Source organism: Chiloscyllium punctatum, chromosome 3 (assembly GCF_047496795.1).
Source record: "Chiloscyllium punctatum isolate Juve2018m chromosome 3, sChiPun1.3, whole genome shotgun sequence".
NCBI lineage: Eukaryota > Metazoa > Chordata > Chondrichthyes > Orectolobiformes > Hemiscylliidae > Chiloscyllium > Chiloscyllium punctatum.
The window spans coordinates 93,801,489-93,827,583 of NC_092741.1; the positions used below are offsets into that span (position 1 = coordinate 93,801,489).

Here is a 26,095-nt window from a genome sequence, read left to right on the forward strand (position 1 = left end):
ACTTTACCCCCCACACCCCCTCACCCGCAATGCATGGTGTTCCTCAACACATTAGAATTGTATGTGTGATGAATGCAAAATAGTCACCGCATACACTTGCACTCATCTTTGGTTAAACAATTCAGGTAGCAGTAAAAGGAAAATCCCGTGATATCATTTTAAGACGAAGGAGAATGCTCCCACTGACTAGGTCAATATATAACAACATATTAATGGCAATTAGTTGAATTTTCCACTGGGAGAGGAGGTTGTGTCATTCTGCGTCACGTATTCATGTATAATGTAATTTCAAACGAAAACTCGACAGCCTGTATCCATTACTGCAGAAGGTGTACCCCGATAGCTTTAAAAGTCACATCCCAAATCTGAATTGGTGTGGGATCTTGCTGTGTGCATAAGACATGCATCATTGACCCAGAAAACCACTGTCACCGCTGCTTAAACCTACTTCATTAGTTATGTGGTATGTTTAGTTTTGGGCTGTGAGGAAATTCTTAATGAAAAATGCTGTTTTTCATGTGGGGCCAATAGTTGTGTTTGCCTTAGGACGCTTGATAACGTTGATTTCCATGTGACTTCGTTGAAGATTGAACATTGTTGGGTTTACTTAAAAAACACAGGCTGAAGGATTTGAACAGCGAGTATCCGCAATGTCAGGGTGACTGGATCAGACAGTGTGATTGTACAGTAAGTGGAGACCAGAGTTCGAATCGGTGAGTCTTGCTGTACACAGTGGCGCGGTCGGGTTCAAGAACCAGGCCGATTTCTAGACGTTTTTATTTTAACTTCTTTACGATGCCAAACAGGGATTAGATTTCAAATATAATTGCCAAAGTTGTGAAATCTACGACGGAGCTGAGTCTTATTTATGTGTGCAGTGTTCCCAAGCCTTCGGGTTTTAGGCGTTTAATCTTTGTGTGTGTTTCCCGCTATAGCCCCGCTCTTTAATTAATTCTTGTCATTTCATATATGTCTTCACATCTATTACACGTAAGTTTAAAATGTATTATACCTCTCCCAGTTTAAACTGTTTATTAATTGATTTTGAAAACACAGATCTTGGTAAATACATATCTTTTGAGACACGAACGATGATGAATTAATGTTGTTTTAAGAAGATTATTATTCGTAACTTTTATTGACCTGAGTGAAGCTCTGAGAAATGTTAATGGACATTGCCTTGGTAGAAATTAATGAGATACCAGTAAATACTTCACGTGTGTAATAAATGCTCGGTAGAGCGGCATAAACTCCATTAGGCACTAGACCCCGTGCCTCGGTTTTACTTTCAAGTATATAAGTTGCTGTTGATTCTTAATCATTCCGCATCAGGGAGTCAACCCGAATCATTAGTACATTATAGTTCGGGATAAGAGGAAACCTATTGGAGTTTGATTTAACTATAAAGGAGCGGACATGCAGAGAGTGTTCCGACTTGTGAGCGAGCACATTTTGGGCATGAATACAACATGACTATTAACAGATTATAAAATTAATTAGACAAACTATTAATTTAACACAGAATGGTGTAAATAGGGAATTGACACCACATGGAATAGTTAAAGCAGATGGCAATGATTATGTAAATTGAAACATAATAGATTTACGAGAATAAGGAATAAATAGATGTATGCGGAGGACAGGAAGGAATAAACGGAATGCGCTGGAGTTCCTATACAGCTAAAGAAATGATGTTGTGTTTGAGATTGAAGAAGAAAGAAAGATGTAATTGTTGGAGGATATTAATGACTAATCAAAGGGTGGAACAGCAACAAGAGGCGTTCAACCTGGAGAGCTCTGAAAGATTCCCTACAGTGTGGAAACAGGCCCTTCGGCCTAACAAGTCCACACCAACCCTCCGAAGAGTAACCCACCCAGACCCATTCCCCTACATTTACCCCTTCATCTAACACTACGGGCAATTTAGCATGGCCAATTCACCTAACCTGCACATCTTTGGACTGTGGGAGGAATCCGGAGCACCCGGAGGGAACCCACCACGCAGACACAGGGTGACCGTGCAAACTCCACACAGTCGCCCGAGGCTGGAATTGAACCCGGCTCTCTAGCGCTGTGAGGTAGTAGTGCTAACCACTGTGCCCCCATTAGGAGTAGACAATGAATAATAGGATCCTGAAACTGTACAGGAACAGAGGGAAACCCTATTATTGTAATGCACGAATCTGTGAAGGTGACTAAGCACATAGAAAAAAGTCAAGAAGGCATTTTGGAAATGTACGTTAATGAGTTAAAACACATAATAAAGGAGCAGGGAGGTTATGCTGGAGCTAAATAGCACGAGTTTGCTTACTGCTGGAATACTGGGTACAGTTCTGGTCATGTAACTATGGGTTAGATGTGTCTGCAGGAGAGAGGTTGCAAGCAAGATTTATAAAGATGCTGCTTGGACTGTGGAATTTCATGTTTGAGGATTCACAAGATAGGCAAGAGTTATTTTCTTTAGAACAAAGGAGGTGGAACATGTAATTGAAGTGTAAAAAATGAAAGTCTGGTTAAAATGTATAAGAAATCAAATTTGCCCTTGGGTGAGAGGGCATAGATTTATTAGAAGAGGTAGGCTTAGACCGATGTCAGGTGGACTGTACAATTCCATTCTTTTGTTGAGACTTCCCAGTGGTTAGTTCCAACCAAGAGACTTTTAGGCCATGCTACACTCAATGCTTGTAGATCCATAAGCTTTGATGAATCAATTTTTTGTTGCTTGCAATTTGTCTTTTATATCAGCATTCTGTCAAAATGGTGACTTTTAAGGAATACAGGAGTTGTATGACTTTGCTATATTTAACTGTTCCAAGACATTTGTCACATTAACTCTGCCTAGAAACATGGGTGGAAATTGTTGCAAAGATTTCAGTAGGTCAATCAAAACATGTCAGAGGTGATTGAAGTGAAGTTCAAAATGACACACAGTGAGACTGGCAGACGCCACGTTAGCATGGATGCTGTTATCTGTGCGGCTAAATGCAAATGAACTTCACGGGTTTTGTGTAATTGAAGGTCAAATGAAGTCTTAGCCCACTGGCATAACACTGCATACTGTGAACTCAGGGAAATTCTAATAACTATGAAGATTATAAAAAAAGTCTGTATACAATCAATTTTTCAGGACAATTAAGAGTGGGGTTCAAAAAACCCATAAACAGTATTTGTTTGATACACTTGTGTGAGATTGTACCAGTGGGAGAAAACCCAGGAGCAGAACTGCCTCGATGAAGTTAGCTATTGGTAAAAGACCTGAAATTATTCTGTCACTGAGTGCTTGAGTGCAGTTTCTGCATTTCATAAATACATAGGCCTAGGAAAGAAAGTCAGTCAACCAAAACAGTCAGAATATCCATAGCAGACTAGCTCGAGAGAGGGAGTTTAAATACTAGATTAACAAAATGAAGAATTACGTATCTTGTGAAGTTTAATGAGATTTAATGAGCTTCTGAGTCATTAATATCTCAGAGTTGGTGGGACTTTGTTGGATCTGTCATGTCTGCTTTAGGTTTTTAATGCACACTTTAGGATATTCAGTTACAGTCATATTTATCTCATGTTAACTCAGAATGTTAGAATATAAATTGTATATGTATTGCAGATTATGTGGATGGAAAAGTTTACTTCTCCTTGTTCAAAACCCAAAAAATGTGGCTTCTCTTAGTAGAAATCCTGCATCCTATACTTTATACACTTCATAAAAAAGTTATTCACGTCTAACCCAATTGTGACAATGATTGCAACAATTTTTTTTGGGTCTCCTCAAGTTCCAGTTTTGCTTTGAAATCAATGATCATCTTTGCTTTTGTAGTCTCATAGACAGAGTGTTCTAGGCATGACCACTCACCACATCAGAACTTTTTCCCACATATCTGTCTGCATCTCTAAATCAATGTCTTGTCATTTTTGTACCATCAACAAACATCAGTGGCTTTGTCTTTGTTGAACCTCTCCAAACCAATTCTTTTCATGAATAGTTCCATCAAATCTCCACTCAACCTCCTTTGCTCAGACCAGCTCCTGCACCCTAATGTTATACCTAAATGTTCTTAAACTTGGAGTCATTTGTATAAAGCTTCTCTGAGCCACATTCTTCCCAAAGTGTAATAACCATAAATAGAAACAATCTGATAATTGTAGACCAACCAAAAATTCCCTGTTTTTCATCACAGTTCTTCCATTTACATTGCACAGGATCCCCAATGCCATCCTAGCTGCTTGGCCAATGCATGTGCTGCCATCTTGAAAAGAGCGATACACATGAATCCACACCCCTACTCCTTGCCCCCAGGCCTGCTGTTCCTAAACACTTTTTTACAATTGTGCGTGTGCGCTGAATGCAAAGTATTCAAAGCACACTCTTGCACTCATCATTGGTTAAACCCTTCAGGTAAAAGTAAAAGGAAAATGCTATGGTATCATTTTAAGATCAAAGAAAATTCTCCAACTGACCTGGGAGAAACACAAAAATATATTAATGGCAATTAGTTGAATTTTCCTCTGGGAGAAACGACTATGTCATTCTGTGTCATTTATTCCTCTCTATTGAAGTAATTTCAAACAAAAACTCGACAGCCGATATCCATTACTGCAGAAGTTGTACCCCAATAGCTTTGAAAGTCACATCCAAAATCTGGATTGGTGTGGGATTCTGCTGTGTGCAGAAGACATGCATCAGTGATCCAGAAAACAACCGCTGCTTAAAAGCACTTCATTAGTTATGTGGTATGTTTAGTTTTGGGCTGTCAGGAAATTTTTGATGTAAAATGCTGTGTAAATTTATTATATTTTTGTATGTCAATGGTTGTGTTTGTGTTAGGACTCTTGAAAGCATTGATTTCCATGTGACTTTCTTTAAAATTGAAGAAGACTTTGTTGGGTATGCTGCAAAAATACAGTTTTAGAACACACACAATGGTGTATTTGAACTGCGAGTATCTGCAGTATCAGGGTGACTTAACCAATCAATAGGATTGAGCAGTGAGTAGAGATCAGAGTTCGAATCTGTGAGTCTTGCTGAATGTATTAAACACAGTGGCATGGTTTGGTCCAAGGACCGCCACATTGGCAATTTCCAAATGGTTTTATTAATTAATTTCAAAAGCACAAATCTTGGTACATATCTTTTGAGACATGAATGATGAATTTATTTGTTTTATGGTGATTATAAGTTCTGAGAAATGTTGATTGGCATCACCTTGGTAGAAATTAGTGAGATTCCAGTAAATACATAATGTGTAATAAATGCTTGGTACACTGGCCTAAGTACATCGGCAATTTCCAGATGCTTTTATTTTAACTGGTACATCAACAGTGCTTGAGAACAGTGCTTTCTGGAGCCAGAACCTATAATAGGTCAAAGCAACAAAGCTATGAGTGCAAATAGAGGAAAATTGTTTAGGTTTTGTGATGGAGTTGTTACAACATAACCGTATGTGTTCTGTGGCCATACCTCCAGCTTCCATTTTGCTTTCTCTCTGATACTTAGGGAAAGTAGATTTAGGAACATTGTTGCTTGGACAAAAGGAGGAATTGGATCGTTACAGAGAAACCTATTCTCCACATCACTGGATAAACCGAAAGCATATCAAAATTAATCACCGATTACCTAGAAAGTGAAGAACAAATTCAAGGAGAAGCAGAGCAACTGGGATGGAATAATGGATAAGCAGAAAAAGAGAAAACAATAGAAATGCAAAGAAGGTTAATGAAAGAAATAAAGTTATCACAGATAGGCAATAATGTTTCATTCTAAAGTTTCTGCTGCTAAAACTTGTGAAATTAGATATTTCAGCCAAAAGGAGACAAACAGTAAAGAATGTATTCATAAATTAAAATATGTCAGTGGAGACATCTAAGTTCTGTAGAGTAGAAAATTCTTTACTTTTACCATTGCTATATTTTAGTCTCCAACTGTTTAATTCATCAAACTTCTCAGTGGTCACATTGCAACGATGTTAAACAATTTCAGAAGACTGGGAAATCCACATGGGGCATGTGAAACATTATGGTTCATTTAATTTTCAATGATATTTTTGTGACGTTAAATCACAGTATCGTATAATTAGACATCAACATGGTCCCAGACCTGAAATTTATTTTAATTCTGGGTAAGACCCAGAATTTGCTATGATCCAGTCAGTGACCAGCAGCATTTTTTAAAAGTAGATAAAATTTGAAATCTCATTTACTCACAAAGGGATTTTAATTAAATTTCAACAACGTTTCTTGTGACCTATTTCTGAGATAAGTGTAATAGTAGCTCAATCCAAAAAATATAGTCATGTGACATCTGGAAGCCATTTCTATGCTTTTGTGTCCATTTTAAAGATGACTAGCCTTCTTTATTTCATATAATACTATGATTACACAATTTTGATACACATTATTAACTCATCACCTTGTGTCTTTAATATTTCCAGTTGGTGACCCTTTCAACTTTCAGTTTTTTTATTTCAAACTTCAGGAATCCATTGTACTTTGCTTTGAAATACTGAAGATGCCCCTGTTTCTGTAATTCTGTTTTGTGTGGACATTGGCCAAGGGATAACATTCATTTTTTCTGTGAAGAAGCTTTCCTGTTACCTGATCCCATTCCATGTGTCATGCAAGATGCATGCCATGTGGTAGCTTGGAAAGATGCAGAACAGTAAAGGTTTTTGGTTGTTGTCTTCCCATTGTCAATGAAAGAGTTGTTCTGACAGTGGAGTAGTCTGTAAACCTTTGTGGCAGTGTTGGAAGCGGTGTCCAATGACATCCTTGGAGAAATTTATCCAGTTCTGCCTTGCCGGCACAATGTCAGGCGGTCATGGGGAAAGCCATATTTGGAATGCAAAAATCCTAAAAGACATACTTTCTTGATCTTATCCCTAATAATAATACCAGTATAAGAGATGATGATGAATGGGACAATTCATTTCTTAATATTTGATATTTACACAGCCTTGCTTCTAAAAGTTAGGTGCTGTGTCATCCTTATCTCAGCCTGAAGTAAGGTGAATTACGTAATTAGACAGTGCCTGATTATTTTCAGTGAAATCCATAAATTCAGAACTCAAAATTATGAAACATTAAAAGGTGAATCTTTAATGCAGTGCAAATGCTTGGATCTGAAGTGTTCCTAGGAATATACACGTATAAATCTTGAAAATCCTAGAAATTCTGCAGGAAGCAAAAGCCTGTGCTGCAGCTGGAAGTGCAGTTTGATCCCAAACCCATCATGTTGAGTCCATTACTGATAATGTTCGAGGGACCTGTGTTTGCATTACACTATGGCAGGTAATAGAGTTTGAATTCATAGTGCATTGGTGACCACAAAGATATCATTAATTTTTATTTAAAAATCTAATTACTGTAAGCAAGGAAATTTGCCACCCTTACCTCTAGGTGCCATGGCAATGTGACAGGCACTTGACTACCTTCTGAAATGGTTTAGTAGGCCAGTTAGTCTGTCAAACCACTCAAAAGTTTCAAAAGAATGAATCAACATCCTGCCATTGACCCATGCATTGGAAGTACCCACAGGAAACTCAGCCCTGCCACCCTGCAACACTCTCTCTCCTAACTTTTAGATTCTAGTTCCTAAATGGGGAGAGTTGTTTCTCAGACTAGTCAAAGAACAGCCTGACACAATCATACTCACAGAATAATATGTCACAGACAATGTCCTGGATAACACCATTGTTCCAATGGTGGGACAGACCAGAAGTGGCATCACAGTGCTACACGGTCAGGAGTTGAACTGAGAGTTTACAATATCATTTCCATTCTCCATAATGTTTCATGATATCATGCCAAACAAAAAAGGAACTTCCTATTACCATGTATTACCAACCCCTTCCCCACCCATGAGGGCAGCAAGGGTGCATAATGTAGTTTGGGAGATGGTTTGCAATCCTCATCACCAAGAATAACTCGCCAGCATCACTAGATCAGACTGATTGAGTACAAAAGGACATTACTGACAGACTGGTGTATGGCAGATGGTGAGGGAACTAACAAGACTGAAAAACACATCTGAACTCAGCCTTGCCGGATTTCTCATGTGGGGCAATCCTTGTACAAGAGGTCATAGATATAGAGTGAGAGGAGGCAAGTTTTTGACCAGCAGAGCTGTCACAGATGAACATGTCAAAAGTGTTCGACTTTCGATAATTATTCAGTCATACCTCCAGAGGCAAGCTTCCTCCACTCAGGAGTTTCTTTGTTCAAGACTGAGATGAGGCAAAACTATTTCTCTCAGAGGGTTGTAAATCTGTGGAACTCACGGCCTAAGAGTGCAGCAGAGGATGAATCAATCAACAGATTCAAGAAAGAAATAGATATGTTTCTGACAAAAAGCCGGATAAAGGGCTATGGGGACCAGGCAGGAGAATGGAGATGAGATGAGGATCAGATCCGTCATATCATGTTAAATGGTGGAGTGGGCTTGAAAAGTTGAATTGCCTACTCCCACTGCTAGTTCCGATATTCCTACCTTAAAATGCATTTTGCAGTTTAGGATAGACACTTCTTCTGTCCTCCTGCATTTCCACCACAGTTTACAGAATAACATGAAAGAGATAAGACTTCGACTTTTCTGGGCCCTTTGGTCTATTTTGTAATGTGATTTCTAGATGTGTCAAAACCTGTTAATTTTCTTTTGTTACTTTTGGAATTATCTTTTCCATTTCCTTGCTTGTAGTTAAAGGGTGTAATGCAATTTTTAAAATTATTCACCTATTCAATATATTCGACCATTAGTGTTTATTTATGCTCTGTAACTTATTGGTGGACTAGGGATGTGTCTGATGGACTGTACATTCAACAGACGTTGGAGAATCTAATTGCCACTCAAAGAATAAAATGCAGACCCCTATAGTTAAGTGCCTGTCTGCAATCAGAGAGAGTTGTGTTTTAAGATTTACCCTGGATGAGCACGAAATTGGTACAAGAAGGGCTTTGGCTTATATAGATCTTATAGATAGATAGATTCCTGAATTAAAAATGAGTGTTAAGTGGAATCAGGAGCAGCAGGAAAGTGGAATTGATGCCTCAATCAAATCAGCCACCACCTTTTCAAATGGTGGAGTGGGTATGAGGGCCAAATGACTGTCTCATGCTCTTAATTTACAATTCAAGTGTTCAGCGATCACTTCCATTCAAAAGTATGAATGGATCTTCTCCAACAATAGAACCCTATTTAGTTTGAAAAATATGCAATTTTTCTAGAGTGACAAGTTTTTGACCAGCAGAGCTGTCACAGATGAACATGTCAAAAGTGTTCGACTTTCGATAATTATTCAGTCATACCTCCAGAGGCAAGCTTCCTCCACTCAGGAGTTTCTTTGTTCTCCCCAAGACATATGCCCTAAGCATGGTTCTGGATTAGTGGTGCTGGAAGAGCATAGCTGTTCAGGCAGCATCCAAGGAGCAGCGAAATCAATGTTTTGGGCAAAAGCCCTTCATCAGGAATAAAGGCAGAGAGCCTGAAGCGTGGAGAGATAAGCTAGAGGAGGGTGGGGGTGGGGAGAGAGGAGGGTGGGGGTGGGGAGAAAGTAGCTGACACTGCATGACCTACAAGATATAAAATAGTGACATTTGTACAAAGCTACTGGAAGTAAGTTTTATTGTTTGTAGTTACATGCATGAAGATAGATTAAACTGAAAAAGCAGATATCCTATGTTTCTTCATATGGTGAGTCAAAGAATGAACAATATTATGCTGACAAGTGTATTATAATTCAGTGCAAACAGGAAGCCAGTAAAGTTGTAATGGTGGAATGGGAGCTCAGGAATTTCCTACTCAGTCTTTAATGGCGTCCTTCACCTACTGCTATCTGATGAATGCTGCTTATACATAAGACCAATTAATGGGTTATGTATTTGTTAAAGTAAAAAATTGACACAAAACCAGATTATATTCCAACAGGTTTATTTGGAAGCACCAGCTCTCAGAATGCCGCTCCTTCATGGCAGCACTCCAAAAGCCAGTGCTTCTAAATAAACCTGTTGGGCTACAACCTGGTGTTGTGTGATCTTTAACTTTGTCCACCCCAGTCCAATACCGTCTCCTCCACGTCTTTGTTCAAGTATGTAGTAACGCTGACATATTGAATATTATTATTATCACATAAGTATTAGGCCAGGGACACAAAAAAAATCTAGTATAATATTCACCTTCATCACTCAAGAACTAGTTTATAAAAGGAAGAAAGTTTTACTATTAGTTTAGAAATTCCTGGTTAGGTTACAACTAGACTGTCATGTACAACCTGAGATGTTGCACAATAGCAACGTATATATTGCAAAGAATGCAAAGCAGATCCATCAGATTACTTAGGGCTCCAAAGATTAGATAATGATGAGACATTACATAAAATTGGCTAATATTGTCTGGACTATATAATGTTAAGTAGTGATTTGACTGAGAGTTATTTTTGGGACTTTTAAGGGGATTATAGGATAGATATAAGCTTTTCCACTGGCAATGGTACTAAAACAAATTTGACCCAGGACATTCAGGAGAGAAATTATTAAAAATGTTTTCATGCCGTGGGGTGGCACAGTGGCTCAGTGGTTAGCACTGCTGCCTCACAGCATCACGGTCCCAGGTTTGATTCCAGCCTCGGGTGACTATCTGTGTGGAGTTTGCACATTCTCCCCGTATCTTTGTGGGTTTTGTCTGGGTGCTCCAGTTTCCTCCCACAGTCCAAAGATGTACAGGGTAGGTGAATTGGTCATGGCAAATTGCCCATAATGTTAGGTACATTAGTCAGAGGGAAATAGGTCTGGGTGGGTTACTCTTCGGAGGGTCAGTGTAGACTGGTTGAGCTGAAGGGCCTGTTTCCACACTGTAGGTAATCTAATCTAATCTAATCAATGACTGGTAGAAATTTGGAACTTTCTTCTACAGAAAACAGTAGTTGTTGGCTCAATTAGTAAGTTTATATTTGAAATTGAAATTGTTCCATGAGACAAGGGGATAAAACTATATGAAATCAAAGTAAGTGGATGGATTTAAGAAGATGTCAACCATAATCTTCATGAATGATGGAATAGCTTGAGGATTTGGATTATCTTTTCCTGTTCCTTTGTTCCTGTTACACAGCAGAATACCAACCCTTTGAGGGAAGAGATTGCCAACTTTTATCATGCACCAGCTTTTGATCCACAGTGGAAATCCACAAGACATTCACAATTAAAGCCAAATTTCTTAATTTGAAACTCATAAAGCTAATAGATTAGAACTTTTAATTAAGAGTGCAAACATCATAAATTTTACCATTGACCAATTGCTAAGATTTCATTTCAGATTACACAGAAAGGATTTCAACACAGCATTAACATGCCACTAACGTCTTTAAACATCCTAAAGTGCTTCAAAAGAGCCACCGAGCTATAAAAGGAGATATTAGGAGTGATAACTGAAAGCTTGATAAAAGAGGTAGGTTTTAAGGGGTAGTTTTAAAGAAAAAGATAAACATAGAGAGGTGTAGAAATGAGTATAATGATTCCAGAACATAAAATTCATACCACTGAAGGCAGCAGTTCAAAGTGGAAATTAAACTAGTGTTATCCTTTCCAAGTTCAATTTTAGAGTTATTGAATTAGATAGCGTTTAAGTAAGTTAAATAGCCTACTTAAAGGAGGTATCTGCCTGAGCATGGCAGTTGCATGTATGCATCTGAATTCCTTTGTTTAACTGAGGTGCTGGCCGCTTTGGTGAAGGTGTCTCTGACTAGTTCCGCATTAGAAAAAGGAATTCTTACACCGCATGTTCAGAAAGGCATGGACAGTGTGTGGCAAGCTTCAGTGGAGTGAGACAAAGACAGAGTGAGTCTAACTGTTGGAAATTTGGTTCAAAGGAGTGCAATGAGGGGCACAGGACAGGTGATGTGCAGCTGTTGCAACATGTGGAAGCAGCTGGATGGCTACTTGATCCAGAACAAGCACATGCACATGCACAGTAAGTGTTTGCAGTTTGGAGAACTTTTAATCTGATTTGAGGAGTTAGAATCAGAGTTGCAGACATTGCAACACATCAGGGAAGGGAACATTACCTGGATACTTTAGTCCAGAGGTCAGGCACACCCTTCAGCTGAGGTGATTCAAAATGGTGTATGATCAGAGATAGCAGGGTGTTACTGCAGGTGAGGCAGGTACACGGACCTTGTGTGTTACAAATTAAGAAAAACATTATTTACTCATCAGATATAGATGTCTTTGGCTGGGCCAGCATTTATTGCCCATCCCTAGTTGCCTTTGAGAATGCGGTGGTGAGCTGCCTTCTACAATCATGTGTTGTAAGCTGACTCACAATACCATCATCCAGGATTATGACCCAATGAAAGTAAAGTCTGGATGGCAAGTGAGTTGAGAGGAACTTGCAGATGTTCCCTTGTATCTGCTACCCTTACCTTTCTAGGTGGTAGTGGTTGTGGGTTTGGAAGGTGCCTTCCAAGAATCTTTGGTGAATTTCTGCAGTGTATCTTGTTGATGGTACACACTGTTGCTTCTGAGTGTCAATGGTAGATGCTTGTAGATGTAGTGCCAATCAAGTAGACTGCTGTCAAGTTTTGCATGTTGATGGTACACACTGTTGCTTCTGAGTGTCAATGGTAGATGCTTGTAGATGTAGTGCCAATCAAGTGGACTGCTGTCAAGTTTTGCATGTTGTTGGAGTTGCACCCATCCAAACACACTTCAGATTTGTGCCTTTTAGATGGTGGGCAGGCTTTGTGGAGTCAGGAGGTGAATACTCAAAGCACTATTCCCAATTTCTGACCTGCTCTTGTAGCCGCTGTGTATATATTGGTTACAGTTATATAGGTTCAATTTCTGGCCAATAATAGCCCTAGGGATGTTGATTGTAGGGGATTCAGTGATAGTAATGCCATTGAATGTCAAGGATAGTGGTTAGAGGATTGAGGATTGTTGGTCCCTGCAATTTTCCAAAAGTTACAAAGTTCATGATGAGAGTAGGGACTAAAGGAGTGATACATCTGACCATGACAACTTGGTACAGGAAGCCATTCACATTGGGGGAGGAAATATGAATGTGGTAAGGGTAGGGGACAATATAATTTGGAGGATAGATACTACTTTCTGCAGCCATGAGCAGGAGTCTAACTGTTGTGTTGTTTGATCAGTGGCAAGGTTAAGGATATCACCTCAGTGCTGGAGAGAACTTGAAGTGGGAGGGGCGGACTCCATTCAGGGAGCCATACAGCACAGAAGCAGATCCTTCAGTCCAACTCGTCCACGATGATCAGGTTTCCCAAGCTGAATTAGACCCATTTGTCTACATTTGGCCCATATCCCTTTGAACCTTCCCTATTCGTGTCTAAGTGTTTTAATATTGTCTACCACTTCCTCTGGCAGCTCATTCCTCCGTACTATCCTCTTTCAAACATTGCCTCGTTGGTACCTTTAAATCTTTCTATCTCCCCTTCAATCTATCCCCTCTAGTTTTGAACTCCCCTATCCTAGGGAAAAGGTATTGGCTATTCATCCTATCTATGCTGCTTATGATATTATAAACCTCTATAAGGTCACCCGTTAACCTCCAATGCTCCAGAGAGAAAGTCCCAACCTATCTTGTTATCCATGTTTGTACCAACAACATTGAAATGACTAGACAGGAGGTTCTGCTGAAAATGTTGAATAGATATGAACTAAATTAGACAGCAGAATCTCCAGGTAATAATCTCTGGTTTACTGTCGGGAGCCAGGGGCAATCTGGTAAAGAGTAAGGTCAAAGGGTTAGAGGCGTGGCTCAAAGCTTGATATGGGTGGAATGGGTTTCAATTCATGGGGCATTGGATCCAATACTGGGTTAAAGGGGAACTGTTCCATTGGGGTGGGTGTCATTTGAACCAGTGATGGGATTAGTGTTTTGACTAATTTAAGAGATTGATGGTTTGGGTGAGGGAAAAGATAGATTATTTCTAACCAGCCTGTTCAGAGGTGTTACTACACATCTTTAGAGAAGGTGTAACTGAACCCAGGCCACCTGGCTTCGAGGTTCAGATACTGCCACTTTATAGGCTTACAAAGGAAGAGGGTGTGGCAGTATTACAGGGCAGCTATTTGGAAAACAATACCCAAAGTTGGACAGAAAGGGATAATATATACAAATGTAGAAAAAACTGTAGTAAATATGATCAAAGGGGAAAAGATAGTAAAAAAGGCAAAATTAGTGGCTCTTTACTTGAATGCATGCAGTATTCAAAACTAAATAATGAATTGATGGTGCAGACACATGGTAAGTGAGTATGATCTTGGAGCGATTATGGACACATGGTTACAAGGAGATCAAAACTGGGATCTAAATATTCAAAGGTGTGTAATTTCCCAGGGACAACCAGGCAGGAAAGTGTGATGAGGTAGCATGGTTGGTACAGGATAGAACAAGTACAATAGTAAGAAATGATCTTGGATCAAATGCAGAATCCATATGAGTGGATGTAAGAAATGAAAAGGCAGAATATACCAATAAGTACAACCTTTGGGTCCTTTTATCTTAGCCTGCTGGACACACTTTCCTCATTCCTGAAGAAGGGCTGATGCCCGACACGTCGATTCTCCAGTTCCTTGGATGCTGCCTGACCTGCTGCGCTTTTCCAGCAACACACTTTCCTGTCCTACGTCCCCAGGGAAATGTCTGAAATTATTTATGCTATCCATGCCCCTCATAATTTTATAAACCTCTATAAGGTCACCCCTCAGCCTCCAACACTTCAGGGAAAACAGCCCCAGCCTATTCAGCCTCTCCCTACAGCTCAAATTCTCCAACCCTGGCAATATCCTTGTAAATCTTTTCTGAACCCTGGTCATACTAGACTGAAAATGTTACCTCTGCATCTCCCTCCACAGATAGCTCCTACAAAGCTAGCTGACATTGACATTGATAACTAAGCGATAGTAAAGACTGGTCATGATCTTTGGAGGATGATTGTTGGAAAGACTATGGAAGAAGTGGAAAGAAACAAAAAGCGCCTCGAGAAAAGGGGAAAATAGAGACAAGCAAATTTGTATTGTAATTTCCCAGGGATTGGTATTGGGATCCTTGCTTTTCTTGGCTTATATTAGTTGAGCTGAAAATGTGAATCCTGTTGAGCTGAATCCTGAAGAAGGGCTGATGCCCGGAACGTCAATTCTCCTGTTCCTTGGATGCTGCCTGACCTGCTGCGCTTTTCCAGCAACACACTTTCAGCTCTGATCTCCAGCATCTGCAGTCCTCACTTTTTCCATATATTAGTTGAGTGCATGGCACAATTTCAAAGTTTGGAAATTATACAAAACTTGAAAAATTGTAAACTGAGAGGTTACTATGAATTTCAAGTGGACATTGAAAAATTGATCAAATAGGTAGAAGTATTCCAATGCACAGTGTGAGGCGATATATTTTGGCAGAAAGCAAACTGAGATGCAACATAAAATATGGGGTGTATAGGAACTGAGCTAGAGTGTGTGCATGCATAAGTAATTAAAGATGGAAAGACACACGGAGAGGGCTAGTAATAAATTATACACTACCCTGTCTTTCATTGATAAGGACTTAGAATATGAAGTAGCAATATTATTTTGAACCTATATAAAACATGCATTAGCTCTTAACCACGAGCAGCACATTTTAGAAGAATGTGGATGTATTGCAAAATACTCAGAAGAGGTTTGCAAGAATGGTTCCAGGAGTGAGAAACTTCAGTTAATTAGGATAGACTGAAGAAGTTCAGGCTGGTTTCCTTCAAGAGGAGATGGTGCAGAGGAAATTTGATTGAAGCTTTCAAAATCATGAGATGTCTAGACAAAGTAGACAGGGAGAAACTATTCCCACTCTGAAAAGGATCCAGAACGACAAAGCAGAGGTTTAAAGTGATTTGCAAAAGAAATGTAATGTGTGGGGAAAAATAGTTTTTGCGTATTGTTATCCCTTGAATTGATATTTTAGTACAGGTGGTCAGTTAGTATTTCCTTTGTCCCTCGTACAACTAAGTGTTTTAAAGTACAGAATTTTGAGGCTCTGTTTAGATTTCTTCTCATTAAAAATAGTTACTGGTTTATACTGTGATTGCAAGAATCACACAGAGAATGTTACTGATGGACACAACAGTTTTAAAAATCAAAATTTAATAGTCATTTATATGCTAATTTTAATAATAATGTATTTTATGACAAATTGGGGGAGATCATACTAATAAATGATGCATCATTCCAGGAGTTTAGAGAACTAAGTGTTGGAGCTCTTCCCGTCTCACACTACTCTAGATCTCATGGAATGCTTCCTGCGATATTAAAAGAATTAGCTACAGTGATAATGAATGCATTGGTGGTAATCTTACAGAAATGCTTAGATTTTGGAAAAATCCCAGAGGATTGGAAAACTGCTGATATAATAACTTTATCTAAATAGGGAAGGAAACAGGTAACAAGAGACCAGTTAGCTTAATGTGTTAATATGAAAATGTTAGCATGTATTATGAAGGATGTAATAGCAGAGCATTTGGAAATACAATATATGATTAAGCGGAGACAGAATGGTTTCATGCCTGACAAATCTACTAAAATTCCTTGAGGAAGCAATAGCAGGATAGATAGTGGGGAAGTCGTGGATATATTGGGATTTTTAGAAGGGATCTGATAAGGTATCACATATATTATTCTTCTTAATAAGAGCCCATGGTGTTGCAGGTGGTATATATGCATGGATAGAGGATTGGCCAACTAACAGAAGAGAGAGTGTTAGGATGAGGGGAGTATTTTCGTTATCGCAACTTGTAACTAGTGGAGTGGTACAGGGATCAGTGCTGGGATCACAATTATTTACATTATATATTCATTACTTGCATGAGGAAATTAAATGTATGAGAGCCAAGTCTGCAGATGAAACAAAAATAGGCAAGTGTGGGAATGAAAAAGTCTAGCAAGGGATATAGATATGTTACGTATGTGGACAAAAACTTGGCAGATAGAATATAATGTTGGATATTGTGAGATTATCCATTTTGGCAGAAAGAATACAGGAGCTGAGTTTTATTTAAATAGAAAAAGTCTGCGGAAGCCACAGCCCAGAGATTTGGGAGTGTTATGGACCTGGCCAGACCCACTCAAAATATTTTAAGAAAGTACCCTAGACCCTAATTTTTTCTTATTTTAAAGGCAGATGTGAAGTGGGTATTCTGGTATGATGCAACTGGTCAAACCACTCAGATTTCAGCAAAACAGAATTTATTTAGTTAAAAATCACACAACACCAGGTTATAGACTAACAGGTTTAATTGGAAGCACACTAGCTTTCAGAACGACGCTCCTTCATCAGGTGGTAGTGGAGGGCTCAATCCTAACACACAGAATTTATAGCAAACATTTATAGTGTGATGTAACTGAAATTATAAATTGAAAAATTGATTGTCTGTTAAGCCTTTCATCTATTAGAATACAGTGATAGTTTCACTTCTTTCATGTGTAAATCACAAAACCTTTGTTTTAAAAAGTTGCATTCTCGGGTTATCTGTTAACAATGGTGATAGCTAGACAATATGTTGAAGGTGTTACCCCCTGTGTTCTCTGTCTATGCTATGATGTTTAGATTGATTCTAATCTAAAAAGTGAGATAATGGAGTTTTACATAAATTCATGCAGTTTTTGAGCTCAGAGTTCCACCTGAATGCATGCAGTTTTTGAGCAAAGTACAATGTAACCCTGAAAGTACAAATTCACCCCACAAAATATATGTGTGCATGTGTGTGTGTGTCTGTCTGTCTGTCTGTCTGTCTGGGTTGGGGTTTGTGAGTGTGAGAAAGTGTATGTATGTGTGTGTAGTGAGTGCAGAGTGTCTTAAGTCTGTGAGGGGGTGCATCTGTGGGAGTGTGTGTGTCTGTAAGGGTGTGTGTGGGTGTCTGTGTGCGTGTATGTGTGTCCGTGTGTATGTGTGTATAGAAGTGCCTATGTGTGTGTGAGAGTGTGTGTGTGTATAGTGCAATGGTGGTCACCTGTAATGCAACATGAACCCAAGGTCCCAGTTTCACTCCCAGTTGGGGAACACTTCAGTGGTCCAGGACATTCAGCCTCAGACCTTCGGGTGACCATCCTCCAAGGTGGACTTCGGGACAGGCAACAGAGAAAAGTGGCCGAGCAGAGGCTGATAGCTAAGTTCGGTACCAATAGGCAGGGCCTCAACCAGGACTTTGGGTTCATGTCACATTACAGGTGACCACCATTATACTATACACACACACAGATACTCCTACACACACACACTCTCTCACACACACAGGCACGCCTATACACACATACACACAGACACACATACACACATACACACAGACACACATACACACAGACGCGCACACAAACACCCACACACACTCCCACACTCAACATGCATCCCCTCACAGACTTAAGATACTCTGCACTCACTATACACATACATACACTTTCTCACACTCACAACCCCCAACCCAGACAGACATACACACACAGACAGACAAAGACCCACATGCACACATATATTTTGTGGGGTGAATTTGTACTTGTAGGGTTACATTGTACTTTGCTGAAAAACTGCATGCATTCATGAAGAACTCTGAGCTCAAAAACTGCATGAATTTATGTAAAATTCCGCTATCTCACTTTTTAGATTAGAATCAATCTAAACATCATGGCATAGACAGAGAACACAGGGGGCTAACACCTTCAACATATTGTCTAGCTATTACCATTGTTAACAGCTAACCCGAGAATGCAACTTTTTTAAAAAAAGTGAAACTATCACTGTATTCTAACAGATGAAAGGCTTAACAGACAATCAATTTTTCAATTTATAATTTCAGTTACATCTCACTGTAAATTTTTGCTATAAATTCTGTGTGTTAGGATTGAGCCCTCCACAACCACCTGATGAAGGAGCGTCGCTCCAAAAGCTAGTGTGCTTCCAATTAAACCTATTGGACTATAACCTGGTGTTGTGTGATTTTTAACTTTGTACACCTCAGTCCAACACCGGCATCTCCAAATCAAGAATTTATTTAAACACTGTAGTTGAAACATGATCAAAACAAAGAGAATTTAGAATAAATTACCTATTGGAAGACTTAATCAGTTGGATACAGTAGCTATTACTAATTAACTGCTCTAATACAGTAACATCCCCTCGACACATCCCTTGCAAAAAGGTAAGTTCAAACACAGATATTTACAGGCAGGAGGGAATAATATCCAGAGCGAGATTTTAGAGAAAGTCAGTGCAATTCTTTACTGAAGCTTGCAACTCTCTGGACTCTCACATCTTGTGGCTGCTACAGCTAAAACAAACCAGAAAAAACCTCAAATGGGAGAGCTGGCCACTCCCCTTCTATTGTTAAACTAGACTGGTTGGAACCTCTGCCTTTATGACCTCCCTTCAAACACATCAAGGACAAGCATTGTCACAGGAGTCCTGCAAAAATTTCAAAAAGCTCACCTACAATTTTAACAGGTATTGGGAAGTTAAATTTAATGTCGGCCTTTATTTCTGAGGAAATGGAGTAGAAAAACAGGGAGGTCTTGCTGAAACTTAAGAAAACATTAGACAGGATGAACAGTTTCGAGGTCCTCATCTAATGAATGATATACTGATATTGGAGGTCCTCCAGAGGAGGTTTACTAAGTGTTAGGACATGGCGGTAAGTCCTTCTCTTAATTAAACCAAGCACCCAGAAAAGCTCACCTTGCCTCATAATCTATTAAAATATGAATAACAGGGAGCTCCCAAATACCACTATTTAAATAAAAAATATCAATTTATTCTTTAACTCTAAAAGTGAACATTAAACAACAACTATTTGCAACTCCAAGCCTCCTTTCTCTTAACTGCTTGTTATCTGCCTCCAATCTATGACAATATACTGTTCTAATAACCACCTATATTAAAATTATATCAACATAATTTGAAAACCACGCAGCGGCTGTTGTCTAAGTGTCCATCTTTTGGCTGAAGATCTCTCTGGGTCGTCTTCTGTCTTTTACTGCAAAGATGTTTCATATGAAAAAGGTACTTTTGATAATGTTTTGAATGGCAGTCCTTCTGTAGATGGCAGTTACTCTTTGTCTAACTTTCAAAATGTCTGCTTTTTTATACCCCAAACAAAGGATGTCTCATTGGTTTGAGGTTGGCAAAAAGGATAAATTCAAACTTGATTGGGGTTTAGTGTCCTGGGGCATAATTTAAATTGATTGGCTAAATTTGAATTGTGGTCAAAACAACTCAGGTATCTAGTTTACAGCCAAATGTTACATATTTTCAATTATCAGTACACTCTGAGACTGCTAGTCAGTCACATGACAAGATCTCAGTGCAAAACAACATTCACTCTCCTAAAGGTACAGTGCATGCCTTCAACTTCATATCAGTAAACTTATCCTGAATATGAAGGATGGTGGAATATGAACACAGGGATGAGAATTTTAAATTCAAGGCACTGCTGAACCTAGAAGCATTGCAACTCAGCATGCATGAGTGATGAGTGAACCAGTTTTGGTACAACTTCAAATACAGTTCAAATTGGATGTTGCTTAAAAAGATTATTGCCATAAAATGAGAAATGTAATTAGCTTCTTGAAATAACTAATGGTTTTCTATTTTCTTTTAGGGTAACATTGTTTTAGAATGTCATCAAATGACAATGATACAGTTTCTCTCACTAGTGATCTTCCTCCCTCTCTTCATAAAGATGTGTTCAGATCAAAGCTTTCCTGGGAAGCTGATATAATTGCAGGAATTTACTTAATAATCACAGGTAAAGTAATGTGAATTGCTTAATTTTATTTTGGGTTTTGTTTGTGGTCAGGGCACCACCAGTCAAAATGCATGCGTGAATTAATAATAAGTTAACAGTGTTCACTGAATAATCACATGTATTTGAATGAGATATATACAGTTTTTTTTTTCTGTCAAAGTTGACTTGTGTAATTAATCTACAGGCCCCATGTTGAAGAATAATGGTGATGTAATGGAATTTGTTCTCTAACATTCTGATAGTGCATTGTGGCTTCTCATCCTCCATGTAGAAAAGGTGGAGGATATTGATTAAGGTATTAAGATTTTAGACAGAAAGAGGAAAGAGATCACAGGTGAAGTGCTGTTTCAGTTGATGTGTTGTTATTTCCTTGATGTATGGAGCTGGCTCTTCCTCACTCCAAATTAGATGGTATGGTAGCAGAGATATTGCCTACAGTTGAATTTCTTTCCATGAATCCTAGACATGCACATAGAAACAGGTATTGGGCACACTGTTCTGGCCCAACTGTTTACTACAACCAGTATTGTTATAGCAGCTGCAGTAATCATATTGTAGATGAGCAGGAGGCTGGAAGAACACAGCAAGCCAGGCAGCATCAGGAGGTGGAGAAGCCAACATTTTGGATGTAACTCTTCCTCAGGACTGAGGGTAGGTGTAAGGGAAGCTGTGGATAAAGGAGGTGGGGGTGAGGGTGGGCAGGGGTGGTGAGGGGGGTGAATAGGTGGAGACAGGTAAAGGATATGACTTGGTTGGTTGATGGGAAGGATGAATCTGACAGTTGGCTAAGAGGATTGGAAAGGAGTGGGAGGGGCTGAAAAGGGAGTCAGGGGATGTTAGGGGAGGTTATTTGAAATTGGAGAACTCAATGTTGAGTCCTCCAGGCTGTAGGCTGCCCAAGCAGACGATGACGTGTTGTTCCTCCAGTATGTGGTTTGATTCATTGTGGCAATGGAGGAGTGTGTAACCCTTCTTCAGAACTGGGGGTGGTTGTAAGGGGAGCTGCAGATAAATGGAATGGGGGGGGGGGTTGGTGAGGGGGCAGGGTGGTGAGGTGGGGATAGGTGAACATGGGTAGAACATATGACCTGGTTGGTCAATGGGACGAATAAATCCGGTTGAATTGTCCAGAATGTAGGCTGCCCAGGTGGAACTGAGGTGATGTTCATCCAATTTGTGGCCTGATTCACTGTGGCAATGGAAATGGCCAAGGATGGTCATGTTGGAAATGGACTGGGATGGGTAATTAAAATGGGTGCTGACTGGGAGGTCAGGTCGGCCCCTGCAGGCCCGGCTGAGATGCTCAGTGAAACATTCCCTTAGCTTACATTTGGTCTCTCCAATTTAGAGGAGACCACATCAGGAGCACTGGCTATAGGAAATTAGGTTGGAGGAGATGCAGGTGGAGCCTCTGTCTCACCTGGAAGGAGTATTTGGAGCCCTGGATGGAGGTAAGGAGGCGTAGTGTGCTGCCATGTTTTGCATCTTTTACAGTTGCAAAGGAAGGTACCTGAGGATTTGAGGGGGAGAGTGGCATGAACCAAGGACTGACAAAGGGAATGGTCCTTGTGGAAGGCAGAGAGGGGTGGGGAGGGGAAGGTGTTCTTGGTGGTGGATCTAGTTGGAGTTAGTGGGAGTGTTTAAGGATGATATGTTGGATGCGAAGACTGGTGGGGTGGTAGGTGAGGACAAGGGGAACTCTGTCTTTATTGCATTGGAGGGGATTTAGAGCAGTGGAATGGGGAAAGGAGGAGGTGTGGTGGAGGGCTGTTTGGATGATACGGGGGGAAAAGCACGTTGTTCAAAATATTTGGACATCTGGGATGCTTGGGAGTGGAATGTCTCCTCGCCCTAGCAGGTGTGGCAGAGGCAGAGGAATTGGAAGAACAGGATGGAGTTCTTGCTGGACACTGGGTGGGAAGAGGTGCAGTCCAGGTAGTTATGGGAGTCTGTGGGTTTATAGTAAATGTCCGTCTGGAGATTATTGCTGGAGATGGAAATGGAGAGGACAAGAAAGGAGAGGGAGATGTCCGAGATGGACCAAGTGAATTTGAGTGTGGAGTAGAAAGTAATGAGCGCACAAAATGCTTTTGGGTTGGAACCATGTAAGTGTTTTTGAATAAGCAGGGACTGGTGATTGCATAAAGTGATACAGGATGGAGTTACATAGAAACAAGATATTAGAACCAGGAGTAAATTGTTTAGCTCCACAAGCCTGCTTCATTTTTCAATTAGATTGTAAATGTCTGCTATCTCAACAACAACTCTTGTCCTTTGACCCAGATTCTTTAACATTCAAAAGCGAGCCTTATAAAATAGACCTTCCATGCAGAGTCTTTGTTGTGGAGTGCAACTTCCCAGATTTCTACTGTCCTCTGTATGAAAAACTGTTTTCTGACTTGACTCCTAAATGGTGAGCTCTGATTTTAAGCTTTATGCTCCTTTTTCTGGAGTCCCCTATCAAAGTTAAAAGTTTTGCTACATCTTCTTTATTGAATATGTCAATTGGATCCCACTTCCCCTCAAACTGGTAAAACTAAAAGAATACAAAATAAGTTTATGTATTCTATCTTAATAAATTGACCTTAAAGAGCTGGAACCATTTTGGTAATTCTGAGAAGTTACCTCCTAAATTTCCATTCCATGCCATCCGAAGAGATTCTTCGACTGACAACAATGAAAACAAGCAATAACAGTATGTTAAATAAAAACTGGAAATGCTGGAAATACTCAGCATATCTAGCAGGACATGTAGAGATACATAGTGGCCATCAACCTGAAACATGATCTATCAGAAATTGGAAACTGGGTGATTTGTATAAGGATCAGTCAATCTGCAATGCTGGTTTTATAGATGGGTTGCTGGTGGTGGGAGAAGCAGGTATAATGTGGAAGTCAAGCACGAGAGTGTTGGGAGTTTCCATTCCTTTGGCTACATCAGGGGAGAGTAGCAGAAGGTCAAGATGATGAGGGATTGTTTTGGGTTAGTTGGAAACAGATTACCAAAAGCTACAGTCCATATCTATCTTATTATAAATGAGGAATATATATGGCTTCTCCAAATAAAGGAGGAGCCATACTGGACCATGTGTTCACTAATGAACCTAGCCAGATGACTGATCTTTCAGGGGGAGAGCATTTTGGAAACAGTGATTGCAATTCCTTAAGTTTTAAGATAGCTATGAACAAGGATAAGCTAGGACCTCGCGGGAAGGTACTAAATTGTGGGAGGGTATATTGCATCAGTATTAGGCAGGAACTAGGGATTGTTAATAGGGAGGAGCTGTTCTTGGTCAAGTCCACATTTGACATGTGGGATTGTTTAAAGACCTGCTGAGCAGAATTCAGGACCAGAAAGTTTCAATAAGGAGGAAGGACAAGAATGATAAGGTACAAGACATTTGGATAATGAGGGACATTGTGAATTTTAGTCAAAAGTGAAAAAAGGAAGCATACATAAGGTGTAGAAAGCTAAAATCAGACAAAACCCATTACAAATATAAAGAAAGCAGTAAAGAACTCAAGCAGGGAATTAGCATAGCAAGAAGGGTCCATGAAATGATCTTGGCCAGTAGGCTTAAAGAAAATCCCAAGGCATTCTATACATACATTAAAAACAGAAGATGACTAAGGAGAAGGTAGGTCTACACAAGGATAAAGGAGGGAATATGTGCTTGGAGGCAGAGGATGTCAACAAGATCTTAAATGAGTATTTTGCATCGGTTTTCACCCCGGAGAAGGTATGGAGGAGAGTAAATTTAGTGTGGAGCATGCTAATATGCTAAGGCATTTTGAGATAAAGAATGGTGTTGGGTCTCTTGAAGAGGACTGAGGTGGATACGCCCCCAGGTTATTGAGAGAGACAAGACAGGAGATTGCTGGGGCCTTGACCAAGATCTTTGTATCCTCATTCGCCACTGGAGAGGTCCTTGATGACCTAATGTTGTTCATTTGTTCAAGAAGGGAAGAAAGGACAAAATTAGACTAGTGTCTCACAACGGTGATTGGAAAATTATTAGAGAGAATTTGTAGGTATAGGACTTGCACACATTTGGAAAAGCATGGCCTAATTAGGGATAGTCAGTGTGGTTTTGTGCTTGGCAGGTCATGTCTTACTAATTTGATTCAATTTTTCTGCGGAAGTGACAAAAGTGATTGAGGTTAAAATAGTGGATGTTGTCTACATGGATTTTAGTAAGGCTTTTGACATGGTAGCCTCATCCAGAAGATTAGGATGCATGGGATCCACAGTGACATGGCCACTTGGATTCAGAATTGGCTTGTCTATAAGACGCAGAGAGTAGTGGTGAAAAGGTCTGTGTCTAGTGGTGTTCCGCAAGGATCCATACTGGAACCACTGCTGTTTGTGATACATATAAATGACTTGGACAAAAATGTAGATGAGTGAGTTAGTAAGTCTGCATATGGCACAAAGATTGATGGAGTTATGGATAGTGTAGAAGGTTGTCAAAGAATATGATGGAATATAGATCAGTCCAGATATGGGCGGAGAAATGGCAGAGGGAAGTTAATCTGGTTAAGTGTGAGGTGTGGCACTTTGGGAGATCAAATGTTAAGGAAAAGTATGCAGTTAATGGCAAGATCCTGAACATTGATGCACAGAGGGATCTTGGGGTTCAAGTCCATAGCTCCCTGAAAATGGCCACACAAGTAGATAGGCTGGTAAAGAAGGCATACGGCATGTTTGCATTCATTGGTCGGGAAATTAAAAAAGTGTCAGGATGTCATGTTGCAGCTTTATAAGACTTTGGTTAGACTACATATAGAGTATAGAATCATAGAATCCCTACAATGTGGAAAGAGGCCATTTGGCCCAACAAGTCCACACCAACCGTCTGAAGAGATAGCCACTCAGGTCCATTCCTATACCAAATTACTCTACATTTCCCCCTGACTAATGCACCTAACCTATACTTCCCTGAACACTACAGACAATTTTAGCATGGCCAGTTCACCTAAACTGCACAATATTGGATTGTATGAGGAAACCAGAGCAAACCCACGCAGACACAGGGAGAACATGCAAACACCATACAGACAGTGCCCAAGGGTGGAATTGAACCCGGGTCCCTGGCGCAGGGAGGCAGCAGTGTTAACCACTGGATCACCATGCCACCCATTGCATTGAATTCTAGTTGCCACATTACAGGAAGGATGTGGAGGTTTTGGAGAGGGTGCAGAAGAGATTTACCAGGATGCTGCTTAGAATAGAGGGTATGAGCTAAAAGGTGAGACTAGAAACTCTGATGCTGTCTGGCTTGCTGTGTTCTTCAAGCCTTCTGTTTCTCTGCTTTGGATTGCAGTATCTGGAG

At 39.9% G+C, this 26,095-nt stretch overlaps 1 protein-coding gene across 2 annotated transcripts in view; it reads left to right on the forward strand.

Moving 5' to 3' along the window:
- The first annotated feature begins 609 nt into the window (after positions 1–609).
- The window catches only part of opn5 (opsin 5), a 60,968-nt gene continuing 35,482 nt past the window's right edge, over positions 610–26,095 (forward strand). Inside the window, exons 1-2 of one of the 2 annotated variants that reach the window (XM_072556598.1) lie at positions 610–713; positions 20,616–20,762. In XM_072556598.1, the coding sequence (XP_072412699.1) occupies positions 20,633–20,762 (130 nt within the window). In that variant the 5' untranslated portion in view covers positions 610–713; positions 20,616–20,632. Of the gene's footprint in view, positions 714–921; positions 991–20,615; positions 20,763–26,095 lie in introns of those variants that run through there. The other variant, XM_072556607.1, reaches the window with a different exon arrangement.